Source organism: Aythya fuligula, chromosome 3, assembly GCF_009819795.1.
Source record: "Aythya fuligula isolate bAytFul2 chromosome 3, bAytFul2.pri, whole genome shotgun sequence".
NCBI lineage: Eukaryota > Metazoa > Chordata > Aves > Anseriformes > Anatidae > Aythya > Aythya fuligula.
The window spans coordinates 102,776,908-102,790,720 of NC_045561.1; the positions used below are offsets into that span (position 1 = coordinate 102,776,908).

General features: G+C 38.0%; 1 protein-coding gene across 3 annotated transcripts in view; it reads right to left on the reverse strand.

Annotated features, from left to right (window-relative positions):
- Window positions 1–13,813, reverse strand: part of KIDINS220 (kinase D interacting substrate 220) — a 71,200-nt gene that overhangs the window by 26,539 nt on the left and 30,848 nt on the right. For all 3 annotated transcript variants that reach the window (XM_032185353.1, XM_032185352.1, XM_032185351.1), the window contains exon 22: window positions 12,338–12,500. In XM_032185353.1, the coding sequence (XP_032041244.1) occupies window positions 12,338–12,500 (163 nt within the window). The remainder of the gene's footprint in view (window positions 1–12,337; window positions 12,501–13,813) is intronic.

Consider the following 13,813-nt stretch of genomic DNA (forward strand, 5'->3'; position numbering starts at 1 on the left):
TGGAGTAGCAAAGAAGAATTCAAGACTGCTCAAAACTGCTCTGTAAACAAAAAAAGCAGTTATGTCTCACGGAGAAGTCCCACCAGATCATTCACACGAGTGAAATATGAGGATACTGCTTTCAGCATTTGCTCCTAAGAAAATCAGTTACAAAGCTACTTTATGGCTTTATGCAGGGATGCTTTCTTGCAATACCTTCAAGCTGTAAGACTTAAGCATTTCATCAAGTATTTGCAAGTGCTATAGGATTAGAAATTGCCATGGGTCATCCTAGCCTCCAGTACAGGATTCTTCTCTGGGGCTACATCATAGCATACAGTTTAACTTCAGAACTGGGCAAAAGAACATTCAGTCAGTCCTCTTCCAGAAGCCCAGAGCAAATACCTCACTCACAGAAGCACAAGTTCCACTTCTCAGAGAAAAAAGGAGACCAACCTACGAATCTGTTCCAAATACCATCCAAAATTGGAAGACAAAAAGGTACAATCACTATGCTACACAAACTTCAATAGGTTAATAACATTCAAGTTAACTAGGACCAAAGACATTTTACTTCCATCATGCAGCCTTTGGATTACCTGAGCTGTTCCAGGTATTGTCCTTCTGAAGCAGCTTCCTATCACAGAACTGACCTACTGATAAGGGCCACTAGCTGTGTATAGCTAAAGGATGCATTTACAGCTTATCATCTTACCCCACAATGCTTTCCCATACTATTGAGTTTTTGAATAAATATTCTCACTTTGACAAGTATGTTCAGCAGGCACAAAGCAATATTATTTCCAATTTTATTTCCCAACTTCAACTCCCCCCAAATTATACAAGCCTCATGAATTAAACCATTTATTGTGTTGCTAAAATTAAGGCTTCTGTGTCCTGCCCTAAATTAGTATCACTCTGTAGAGTTTACAGGGATTGGAAATACACATAAGTCTTTTGTTTGTTTTATTTTGTTGGGAGAGAGATATGTCATTACTGCACACTAAAACTATTCTGTAAGCATTTAAAGAATTATTTGGAAATTAATTCAGAATAATAAGCAAAAATATAGGCTGGGTGTAGAATGGACAGCAGCCCTGAGAAGGACCTGGGCATGTTGGTTGATGAGAACCTCAACATAAGCTGGCAATGCGCCCTTGCAGCCAAGAAAGCCAACTGTACCCTGGGCTACATCAAAAAAAGCCTGGCCAGCAGGTTAAGGAAGATGTTTCTCCCCCTCTACTCTGCTGTCATGAGACCCCACCTGGAGTACTGTTTTCAGCTCTTGGCCCTCAGCACAAGAAGGATATGGGCATACTAAAGTGAGTCCAGAGAAGGGTCATGAAGATGATCAGGATGCTGGCTGGAGCACCTCTCCTGTGAAGCCAGGCTGAGGGAGTTGGGGTTGTTCAGCCTGGCGAAGAGAAGGCTCCAGGGAGACCTTACAGTGGCCTTCCACTACCTAAAGGGAGCTACAGGAAAGCTGGGGAGGGACTCTTTGCCAGGGAGTGGAGTGATAGGACAAGGAGTAATAGGGCTTTGGGCAACTTGGTCAAGTGGAAAGTGTTCCTGCCCATGGCAGAGGTGGAATTAGATGATCTTTAAAGTACCTTACAACTCAAACCGTTCTATGATTCCATTACAAAAGGTAACAATAAAAGGTAAAAGAGCTTTGGAGAACTCCCTGTCTTGTTCTGATCAGCTTTTCCTCCACTCCTTTTCTCTCCCTATCATCTTTTCATCTGAACTCCCTGCTTACTTGTCATGCCCTCTGGTACTCTTTACTTCTGTTATGTCATGCCTCACACAGGTCTGTTTAGGATACAGCCTAGGAAATGATGATCTAGTACTCAGCTGCTATGTTTTCTATTAATATTGAGACCACACTATTAGCATAATGAGAAACATGGCTATGTGCCCTACATAATAAGTATGGGACAATACAAGGAAACTAAGAAAAAAATCAAAATGCAGGTTAAATATTTAGAAGTAACGCCACGCTGTGAGGTCTACAAGAATAAAGAATTGTCTCCTTAAAAGAAGTGATTTATTTAAATCTGGCCTGGGCAAATGATTATTGCCCAGAACATTAAGGGCAGAGCGATGAACGTGGCACCTTTGGTTTCTGTAATCACTGAAGAGCTACACTTCTGAAATTAATACATCAATAGATTTTAGAGAAGTTGCAAATCCCTCAAAAGTTAATTTTGCCCTTTTTATTAAAGGTATTTAAACAGTGTCAAAACTGGAATTAACATAATAACCTTCTAGAAAAGTTACATTTCAAGTGATCTTGCTCATTTTTAATTGCTAGAAATTTGCAGAAAACATCTAGCATACTTTTTAGAAGAATAATTTAGTAGATACTTGTCTAAAGCACTGTAATGGAAAAGTAGACAGATAATGCTTATCTTCAGTTTTTATTTTACTCCGTTTCTTACTTATGTATATTAACAAAAAAACTCAAATGATTTAGACAAAAGCTTTTAGCTCAACACATAATTGCAACAAAATTACAATAATTGTACCAATTAAAATAATCCTGAATGAACAGTTTGTCATCTTAATGTTCCAATGGTTTACAGAAGGATCTACTTAATTAGCTGAAATTGCTTTCCAATGTTAGTATCAAATGTCATTTGTTAAAAGTTGAACGATTTCGAAAATAATTTAACAAAGCAATTTTACAAAACACCAAGAACCAACATTTTCTTTTCAGCTGAATAAAGCAAGCAGATGTGTCATCAAATTGCTATAAAAATAAATGAGCCTTTATATGTGGAAAAATAAATTTTACTACTAGTGCTACTGAATACTATTTTCTTTTTTTTTTTTTTGGTTTTGTTTTTAATGATATGAAATTATTTTATTAAAGAAATTGATTTCATTTATGTCTTGGTGGTATTTTTAGTATACTGTAAACACATTTCCTTGAATTAAAATAGTAAACAAAGTACCAATATTCAAATACAGGTAAAAGAGCAATGCTTTAACCCAAGTCACTTCCTGATTTAGTTCACACGGGCTTATCATACAAAAGATTTGAACTTATCAGTAAAATATGGCACCCATGAAACCACCCGATAGAACTGCAAATCCACAATAATCAACCGTTGTTAAATTTGCTTCTAAATTAGCCTTTACCAATTTAACCTGGGGAGGGGAAAAAGAAGATGAGTTGTCCAGTAACTGTCTAGTACCAAGAGCGTAAGTTCTCCTCTGGTTGCCATTAGTAGAGGTAACTGTTTCTATGGCTACTTCCAAAAAGGGGTAACTTCAATAAAAATAGATGGGAAAAAAAAGGCAAGCAAAATCTTACACCCATACTGAAACTGGAAAGACAGTATGTAGAACTGAAGAAGTCAAGAAATGCCAATACTTTCCATGACTTATGTATCAGTCGGTGAAGATGTCTTCTACAAATTATTCCTTAGAATGGTACAACAGTTGTAAAACCATTAAAAAAAAGCAGTGAGCAAGCTATGGCTGGCTTAGATCCTTTAGTCCTGCAGACAAAAAGAATCCTGAATGAAGTAAAGCTATTATGTTACTCTTCTAAATTTGGTGTGTTCTGCTTTGGCACGTTGATTTGCCATCCACCATAGGCAGGCATGCCTATGTATGTGCAAACACTGCAGAGGTTAAATTCAGCCAGACTGATTTATGAATTTTATGTTAAGTTTAAAATAATGGCAACTTACAGCACTGAGGAAAGCACAACCATTTTCTCATCCTGGAAGACATATCTCATTTTTCAAACTCAAAGACTTCAGATTCTTGCTTTCCATAGTTTTCTTTAGCTTCCAAGAAGCGTGTTTTCAAGGAAATTAAGTAAAGGGTGGAGCTCCTAATCTGAACAGATGGTTTGTGAGAGTTTCTTCTATCTTGAGCCAAGCTATCATGTTCTAATATTCTGAACGTAACGAGTGTAAGAATAGGCATGTCACAGAAATTCAGGGACCAGCTACAACTTGCCAACATCCTCACAAAGCTTAGTACCTCGGTTTCAGCAAAGCCTGGGAGAAGAGTGACAGTTAAGATGTCCCTCATGACAACCCCCATGACAAGCGGGGCAAGATCAAAACCAGTCGGTAGGAAAGGCTTGAGCAGAAGGTTGCGTGAATACCTCAATTCTGTGTCATTAAACAAAATGTAAGTACAGTTCTGGGGACAAGGACGCTTCTTCAAGCACTAACACTGTGAGTCATGGTCTCCCTTAGGACATCCTCCCTAGACACCAGTTTTCAGTTTTATTTCTTACTGTTTCACCATGTAATGGCTAGAATTATATTCAGAAAGATAAGTCACCTAGAGCCCATCTGCATGAGAAAGAGGAAAATACCACGGATCTATCAAATTTTTGAGTCAATGTTCCATCCCCAGTGGTATCCAGACATGACCAGGAGGAAATTCTTACAGACTAACATCAACTTCACACTGACTTTTTTCTTCCTACCCCAAGGGGCCCTTCACAGCAAAGAGGTCATTAAATCATCCTGGTACGCCGCAGTCTGTTCTCTGCCATTTTGCTTTCGAAGGACAATTGGCACTTCACTCCACTGTAGTGTCCAGACCTGCATGGGCAGCTCTTCATGTTTACCAGGATCTGAAGGTTTCTGTGACTGGTGATAAAGCCTGCCCCAGCACCTGGTGTAACTGCTTTAAACACAGAATGTTATATAAAAGTCATTGCCACTCCTCCCCTTCCGCATGCATTTTTGAATTAAATTAGCCTTAGCTGCTGTGTTGTATGCTGAATTTAATCTTTTCCTCCTGTTGTAAAAATCTTCAAGATACTTACTCATTTGTGCTCAGTTTTTAAGGGCATCAGCTACTGACTCTCAAGGATCCCAAATAGGCTTTAGATGGAAAGAAAACATCGCACAACTCAACTTAGGCCTCTCATTAGCAGTTCTGGCCATTCACACTGGCATAACTGTAGATGCTGCAGGATCTTCTGGAGTAAAAATTTAGACATCTACAGTTTTTCAAGTGTTTACAAGCTTGTTTAATCATTTTCTGAATTGCACTCTTGAACTCAAAGAGCATATACATGCCTGTGTAAACCTTACCTTATTACAACTGTGTAAATCTTAGTACTTGGAACAGACTTTAATCAGCAAAGTCAGCCGAGCCGCAAGCAGCCTTAAAAAGTGACAAGGCTGCTAAAGCCACCACATCTAGAAGAGAACTGGGTAGCTCACAAATGCTGCCTCCCTCATTAACAAGTGCAGAGTTCAAAAGGACAAGTGCCTACTGGCAAGATGGTTATAAAATCAGTTTAGTGACTTCTAGGAACATACTCCAACAGACAAAGCACAACAGATTTCAGTCCCTGCCGTGGTGAGGACATGAAAAGATGTTTAGATATTACACAGACCATCTCATTCGCTGAGTAAACTTTATGAGGAAAAGAAGATATTCCCCCCCAATCATCGAGATTATTAAACTGACATGGTATCAATACCAAAACACTGCTTTCTATAGCCTAAAACAGTAGAAAATATCAAGAAACAACATAAGATGGCTCTGAGGCTCAAACTGAAATGATTAACTAAGGTCTCTATAGAAAAGAAATGACTCAGCTGGCTCAGACTTGAGGAAAACATGAGAATCCAAAACAAAAAAAAGAAAACATTCTTTTCAAGAAAAAGCAAAACTAGGATTCCTCGTAGCATAGGAAGTAGGACAGTGATGACATTCACAGAAAAACATGAAGTGAAACTAGGGCTCTTTTCATCCTCTAATATCTCTTCTACTTTAGTACATCCTTTTTGAAATGCAGTGACTGGAGTCCCAGCATTCAGAATTTAGATACATAACAGATTTGTTTAATAAAATAACTTCCTTTTATTTCTTTGCTAATAATTCCTACAATTTCCTTTTCTGACTGTTGCTGAGCACTGAACATATTTTTTCAGAGAATCATCAGCAACGGATTTGTGAATTCCTTTCCTAGGTGCAGATTTACAGCCCATTACTACGTTAGCAGGATTACAGATGAGATCATTTTCCCTGCTATGTTATGATACATATAACCACAATGACTTGCATCTGCAATTTGCTCATAGCTACTTTCACAACCCTCCACAAAAACAGTTGTCCTGATTTTATCTCCACGTTGTATTTTCTCCCTCTGTCCAAGAATTTATAGGTATATCAAAGAGCTCAAGTACTATCTTCCTAACCTTACCTGCAAGATTCTCATCAGTCATTCTTCTATGTTTTGCTTCCCTCTTCTGCTTTCCTCGATCTTGCCTGCTATTACCCTACATTTTAATATATGAAAATGCACTAGAAACATGGTGTAGCAGGTGATATTGGTGGCAGGGGGATGGTTGGACCAGATGATCTTGGATGTCTTTTCCAACCTTAATGATTCTATGATTCTAAATACTCTTAGATCAGGATCTTGGTTAAAACTTCAAAAGTTTCCAAACATTACATCACATTTTTTACATGCATTTTTTTGAAATCTGAATTCTCAAAAGAGTCAGTATCTTCTCTACAAAAGCCACTGTGGCTTTTCCCAGTATATCCTCTATTTAGACCTGGCACTCATATTCATTCTGGTGTCATGGATATTTTATGTGGTCTTCAAATGAGAGCACATTCCCATGGTTGGCCAGTTTACAAGTCTGAGATGTATCAGTTGCAAACATTCAACAGAAACTTGCTTTAATCTGACAACTTAATTCTCTGACAACTTCATTTACAGAATGCCCAAGTATTTTATTACACCTCAGGGTTTTAAAACATTTTTTTCTGCAACTTATATGTGCCATTTCGCCACAGAACTGACATTAGGGAGACTCTTCACAGCAACACTGAAGAGAACTCAGCACAACATAAATGCAGAGAAATATTAACTGTGTATTGCAGTTATAAATAAAATGGTAAAAACAATGAAACCAGACCAGGAAAAATATGTGGCTAATGACCACAGAATAACCTAAACACTAAAGGGAAAGGAGAATACACTAGATGAGAAATCAAAATGGGACCTTAACTTGACAAGGAAAGAGACTGCATGAAAAACCTGTTGGTGGAAGATTACTTGAAAAGGCAACAGATAAACCCAAGAGAGCAAATACTGGTGCTATTTAGCATACCAACTGCAAAGCTGAACATAAAGATCCAGACCAACAATGGCTGGAGAGTAAGAGGATAGAAATGAGACCACACAACAAGTCAGTTTAAGGCAGTAAGAAGATTAAAGATATTTTTCTGCAGAATCTGGACTGAAATTCAACAGACTGAACATTTTTATTTTCAAGATTGGACACAATTACAAAGCACGTGCTTGTTACTCTCTAACAAAGGAAAATTACAACACAGTACCTCTACCTCTTACTAAGGGAGAACTAAGCGACTCCAGTCCACAAAGACTGTCCACAGAGGTGTGCCTGTGTTGCAAATTGAAGCCTTATTTTCTTGGTTTTTGTTTTGCTTTGTTTTATACAACTTGCCCATGCAATATTCAATAGGATCTCCCATCCTATTGTATTATATTTCCTGTGTCATACTACTGGGATACATGACTCCTGAAGAACTGTTTTCATACTCATCAATAGTCTTCCATATTTACCAGTATATATAGAAAAAGCACTAGCTAATTTATTTTCTGCAGCAATCCTTCATGATAATATAGTAGTTAGCTTTTTTTTTTTTGACAGAAACAAAGACATATAGATATTTTTATTTAGCAATCAATTTGATACTCATTTTTTCTTCCAGAGCACTTCAGCTACTGAAAGCAGAGCTCCCACTAGCTTCAGACACAGCTCTGAATACTCAGCACTCTCTAACATCAGCCTACAGAATCATAAGCTGTATGCCATCTCCCAGAGGTACAAATACCATCCAAGTGAAAGGTACAATAGAAGTGACTAGTCCAGCATCACACAAATTCCGACACATAGTTCTAGAACAGCTTTCAGTTATCTTACTTTAGCTTTCCTGTTCCACTGAACTACAAGAGAAAGCAGCAAGATGTGACAGAAAACGTCCCTTCCCTTTGCTACATACCTGTCTACAGTTTACCAAATTAAATTCTGGATGTTACAAGACAGGATTCCTCTGTGCAAAAATAGCATATAATCATTAAAAGTCATGTATTTTATTTGCAGTTAATTCCCCTCTGTGTATGCACTGATTTTATTCTTTCATTTCTTAATCCTTGATGACCATTTGGATCCTTTTCCTTTATTTTTTATATGCTGTGAAAGCATCGCTTATTCTCTGAAATAGTACTGAAAAACAAAACCATCCAGCGAAGAAGATCACTAATTTTAAATATGAACACTGACAACCCTCAGACAAACAAGAAGCTGTGAGCGCTGCATGGGGCAGACAGGTATTCTTCTAGTGCCACCTGCCGGCACAGCCCCACAGCATCACACTCCCTACAGCACTGACTGCATTGCACAGTGAAAAGCTGCCTGTAACCTGCCTCCAATGCAGCAGTAAAACAAGATGTTATTACCATTTGTCATACCCTCAGCGCAGGCACAAGATATCTGATGCAACTCCTCAGTTGTGGGTACCTACAGCAGATCTATCCGTCGGGTTAGCCTCCTGCCCCACACCATCTGCAGCTCAGAGGAAGAGCTCTGTAAGGGAATCCTTGTGGCTCAAACTCTGTAACACAAACTTTTAAAGTTGGAAAAGCGACTATAATATTAAAGCATTTTCCTCATATGGAGGAAAGCGATCAAATGCTGAAAACTCCTACAGGTTTAACAGAACCTCCAAAATTGCCATCCTCAAAAGGAGGCGTCCAAGCAGAGCCCTCTCCTCACATACTCAGGATTAAGAAATGCATCAAAACCAAAGAATTTGCAGCATCACAACAAGAAGTACTCTAACACAAGCTATTCATCACTAGGAAAGTTATACATGTATTCTTGATCCTGTTCTAAAGTACTGAAATCTTTTCAAAAATCCTTCCAAGATAAAAGCCAGAGAAGTAGTAATAAGAACACAGATCAGGAGCAGAAATTATAAAAGTATCAAAATTGGTATCTATTCACGAGACTCCAAATGGGAAAGCTGTTTTTATGAACTAGAAAACCTAGGGAAACAGAAACTGAAGTTCTAAAAGAGGAGCTAAAGTAAATACCCCATTTTAAACTGATACAGAAGCAGATATTCAAGCCAAACTATTTCAAACAGTTGTAGATAAAGAACAGCAGTGACATAAAAAGGATTATTTTGGATAAAACAATTTTTAGAGCATCAGATAATCCTGGAGAAGAGTTCATAGACCTTTTCGTACTCAGCATATGGTAAATACAATCATCCAAGTCATCAGACAGATGAGACCTCAGCTTTATCGCTACATCAGGAGAGTTGTATATTTAGTTCCTCACATAGGTTCAACAGAAGTGGGTGAGAGAGACATCAACTCTCTTCCTAAGTATGTAGCAATGTTATTTTTTTTTTATTGGTTAAAAATAGTCACCTTCCTTGTAATTTTTATTATTTCCATATCAAACTGTCCTGTTGGTATTTTTTGCACTATGCAGTACAGTGTTCTTCACGTTACAGATCCTTCGTACACTATAAATGGCTTTATAAACTTATTAATGCCTATATAACGAATTGGCAAGCTACTCCAGTGGCTATACTACTTCCAAACACAACCTACGTAGCAAGAGGCAAAACAGCACAAGACTCACACATCTCCTCCACACCTGAACTAATGAATCCTGACACACTCCAGTTGGCACCGAGTACCAGCCATTCAAGCATCTCTACTAACAACAAACAATCCAGAGCCTGAGTAAGTCCTTCACATTCAGCCATGACTGTCGTTTCCTTCTCCTCAGGGTGGTTTATCACAGATTTGACATTTGTTTGTATTGGAATGACTTGTACTACCTGGTTTTGAGAATAATTCAGCTCTCTAATACTTCCTTTGGCTCATCAGAAACCATATATACATCAGTGTGTCTTGAAGACAGCAGTGGACTTTGATCACTCCGAAGTGATTTATTACTGCTGTTGTTAATAATCAGAAGGCAGTGATGAGTCCCACAAACTAATTCCAGGTATACCTTTGTTGATAGTATGTAAAGGCTCTCTGGTGAAAAAAGAGCATTATTGTACATAGCAGAAGATTGACAATGTCCCAACATATTAAGTACAAGAGATATCACTACAGGAGAATCCAATATGATGAAAGGATTAAGGTCCCAAGCAAGAGAGTTAAGCAACTGTATACAACTTGTCAGTAGGGTGAAGAAACATACAGAAATAACTGGGATTTGGCATTACTGAAAAGGGAGTGCTTACATATTTATTTCAGGGTAAACATGGGAGATTCTTACTCTGTACCAGTACAAATGGGATTGCACAGAGACTAAATTGCATGGGATTAGAAAAATCATTCCAAAACCTCCAGCACATAACTACTTGACAATGCTGATTACCCTCTACTGTTAAGCAATGAATGGCAATAGGGAACGTAGAAAATAATCTGTATCCATAAAAAAGTTTTTGTTTAGATACAGCATTAGGATCCTTCAGAAATAGTGGCACAGACCTTATTTCTTCTTCAGGAAGAAACCACCTGTTTGTTCAGCCCTAAAATGGCTTAATTTAAATTTGTTTAATAACCTTTTAAAAGAAAAGACAATTGAGGTTTTCCTGTTTTCCATAGTTTTGAAGACAAAACATCTGATACCAAGGCCTTATCTGTAGTCCTGTGGATTTCTCTCATACTGACTCGTCTGGAACTGAAGATTATCAGGGGCAGGGGGAGGGAACTGTGTTTGAAACTACATCGTTCACTCAGCCCCAGACATGATTCTGATAGCTAAAAAGCAATGACAGTGAACTTGACTGCTCTTATTGCTTTTAATCAGTCAACCAAGGATGCAGTCTGCAGTTCAGTACGAAAGGGTAGTTGGATAAACAATGAAAATATAGAATTATAAAACATGCCATACAGAAAACCTAAATAAAGGTAAAGTTAGAAATATCTACAGCAGGGGTACTGTAAAGTATTAGAGGAGAGGGATTCTGAATTATTGTACTCACCTGGATCACATGAATAGTTCTGACACTAGCCTTATGAACACCGTATTTTAATCAGTACATTTTTACAAGTAACTTACACTCACAGAGAAAACGCAAGATCTAGGAACTGTGGATTCATTCTATAGAGGAAAGTGGGTTTGTTTGCTTTTAAGACTGATGATTTTACATTTGATATTTCATCACCAACACCTTCAACCTGAAGCCACTCCAGTCTGCTACATGTCTTTATCAATCTTCAGTCCTCAGCCTTATCATGCCCAGTTCCCCCCCTTGTCTCTCTCAAGGGACACCTTCTGTGTCCCTTGACTGCACTTCCCAACAGAAACCATCCCAGCCTTCTTTCCCAATCAATTCTAGTCCCATTCTCACAATGCTTCAACCATTTCTATCCCAACCCAGACCCTCATTAAATTCGTCTCCCATTCCTTGGCTCTAAGCACCTTCCTAGAATTTGCAATGTCAATGGAACAAATACAAAAGAGAATAAACTTGGACAGAAAAGTCTCCAGATTTTCTGGCAACTTCTTTAGTCAGCCCCAGTCTTTCCTCTTTACCTCAGCTGTTTCATCTCATCTCAAATATTTCTTAAAAAAGTCAAGTCACATTCTACTTCCCTTTGCTGACTTTGATTCTGTTTGACTCTGATTCTGTTTCCACCCCTGGCCCCAAAGGGCCTAACTCCCAGCCCCATTATCTCTTTTTATTCCTCCTCCTGTCACCAAGCCATTCATCACAATTCACATTTCCTTTCTTACAAGAAGCCAGGTTCTAGAGAGGCGCATTCACTGGCAACACAGGGACCACTTCCTCTCAGCTGCAACACCTAGACAGCTCTCCCGGACAGCAAATCCTATCAGCAACCAAGAAAGAAAGCCATGTTTCACCCTCATATTTCTTAGCTGCAGCAAAAGGTACTGCTATATCCTCAAGCACGCTTAGCACTGAAACTCCAGAGATCTTTACCATTGAAGGCAGGTTGTAGAGCTCAGTTCAGATCCTGATTTCTAACTAGAAAAAAACTTCTGTCCTGACCATGGTAAAGATGAAAATTGCATCATGAAATAGAAGCACAGCCAGCTATCCGTAAAAGAACTCCAATATATTTGTCTTTGCTTTTAATATAAAGCATACATCCTTACGTGTTGCATTAAATAGCAATAAAAGTAATTTTAAAAGTTGCCAATATTAACAGAAGAGTGTAAGTACAAATTCTAGATTACAACTTGGTAGCTGCTGGAAAGCCATGCTATTCCAATCATCATTAGTAATGATTTTAATAACTGAAAGTGCATACTATTATCAGAATAACACCTACCTCTCATATATGGTTTTCAAAGTCAGCTGATCTGGAACACCTTCAGTCTCTTCAAGATGCAGTATGAGCCATGATGTTCTGTAAGGCCACTGCTCTGTGAGATTGATCCAACTGGCCAGCCTATCCCAATTGAACGTGATCTGATTAGCTCTCAATAAGCGACCTAATACAACAAGAAAGCAAGAAAAAACACAGGAAGGTTTGTTTGTTTTTTGTTTTTTTAAACCACTTTCCCTTTTGAAAGGTCTGCTTTCACATATAAATCATCACTAGATATAAAAATCAACAGGAAAAAAACCCGAGCCATTAACATTCTTTTATCAATTATATTAGCATTAAATTAATGGAACAGAAAACAAGCCACAGGGTTTTTTTTGTGTTTTTCTTTTGTTTGTTTGTTTTGTTTACTTATTTTAGAACAGCAGTTACCTTCAATTCTTTATAACCTGACTGTAGGGATATTTCAGAGAAATTGTGCATGAATTGAGATATTAAGATTACATTATTATGATTGAGATATTACGACAATATCTCAATCATGTTATTATCTTAATATCTCAATTATAATAATGTAATTGAGGTATAATAATATAATTGAGATATTAAGGCAATTTCTGTGAACAATGCAAACACTGGGAATGCAACTTCAGAGACAGCCAGCAACTCTGTGTTACACAAGCTGGTTGGACAGAGCTGAAGCTCAGCTCACAGACATACAACCGTGTCTTTGTGTCATACTTCCCACTGAGATGATCACCTCAATTCTACATCAGACCAATCAGGAAATTTTGTTCTCTCCAATGCAATTTTAAATTGGGCACTGGATGCAGCACTGTTATTGCTGTAGCAGGTTTCTGCAGCTAAATAAATCAGCGAGAATCAATTCAAGTTTGGCTTGGATCATTACTCTGTGCACACACTGGTAAAGCAAACACCCTGTATGAGACCTGCAATAGCTGCAGTGGGTTTATCAGCTCCAGCTATGTGCCATCCAGTAGTGACACAGTGATTTCTGACCTGTAGCCAGCACAGGCAATACAGCTACAATCACCCGATGTTGAACTTAATGCTGAATCTGTTGAACCCATGCTTAATAGCCATGCAGAGAACTGCAGTATTTTCACACCTGTTATAGTTTTATTACAGAAATTCTCCCTCAAATGATTCTGCTCTCATTAGAAATTTAAGAGATTATTTAAGCATTAAGTGTTTTTATAATAAGACAGGTCATTTAATATAATCTTTTATTGCTAATACAAGGTAGGTAGGGTAGAATTGGATCATAGTCTTCCTAGCAATCAAATTTCATTAGGCATACTGAAATAAGAACTTTTAGAAATTCTATTTTCATCAAGATACGCTAGAGCTTATGATAATTTGATTAATGTAGGAATAGAGCAGTGCTCTTTGCCTTCAAAACACACTGTTATTCACTTTGTTCTGCAGCTGTATAGTGCAATACTACTCATCATTTAG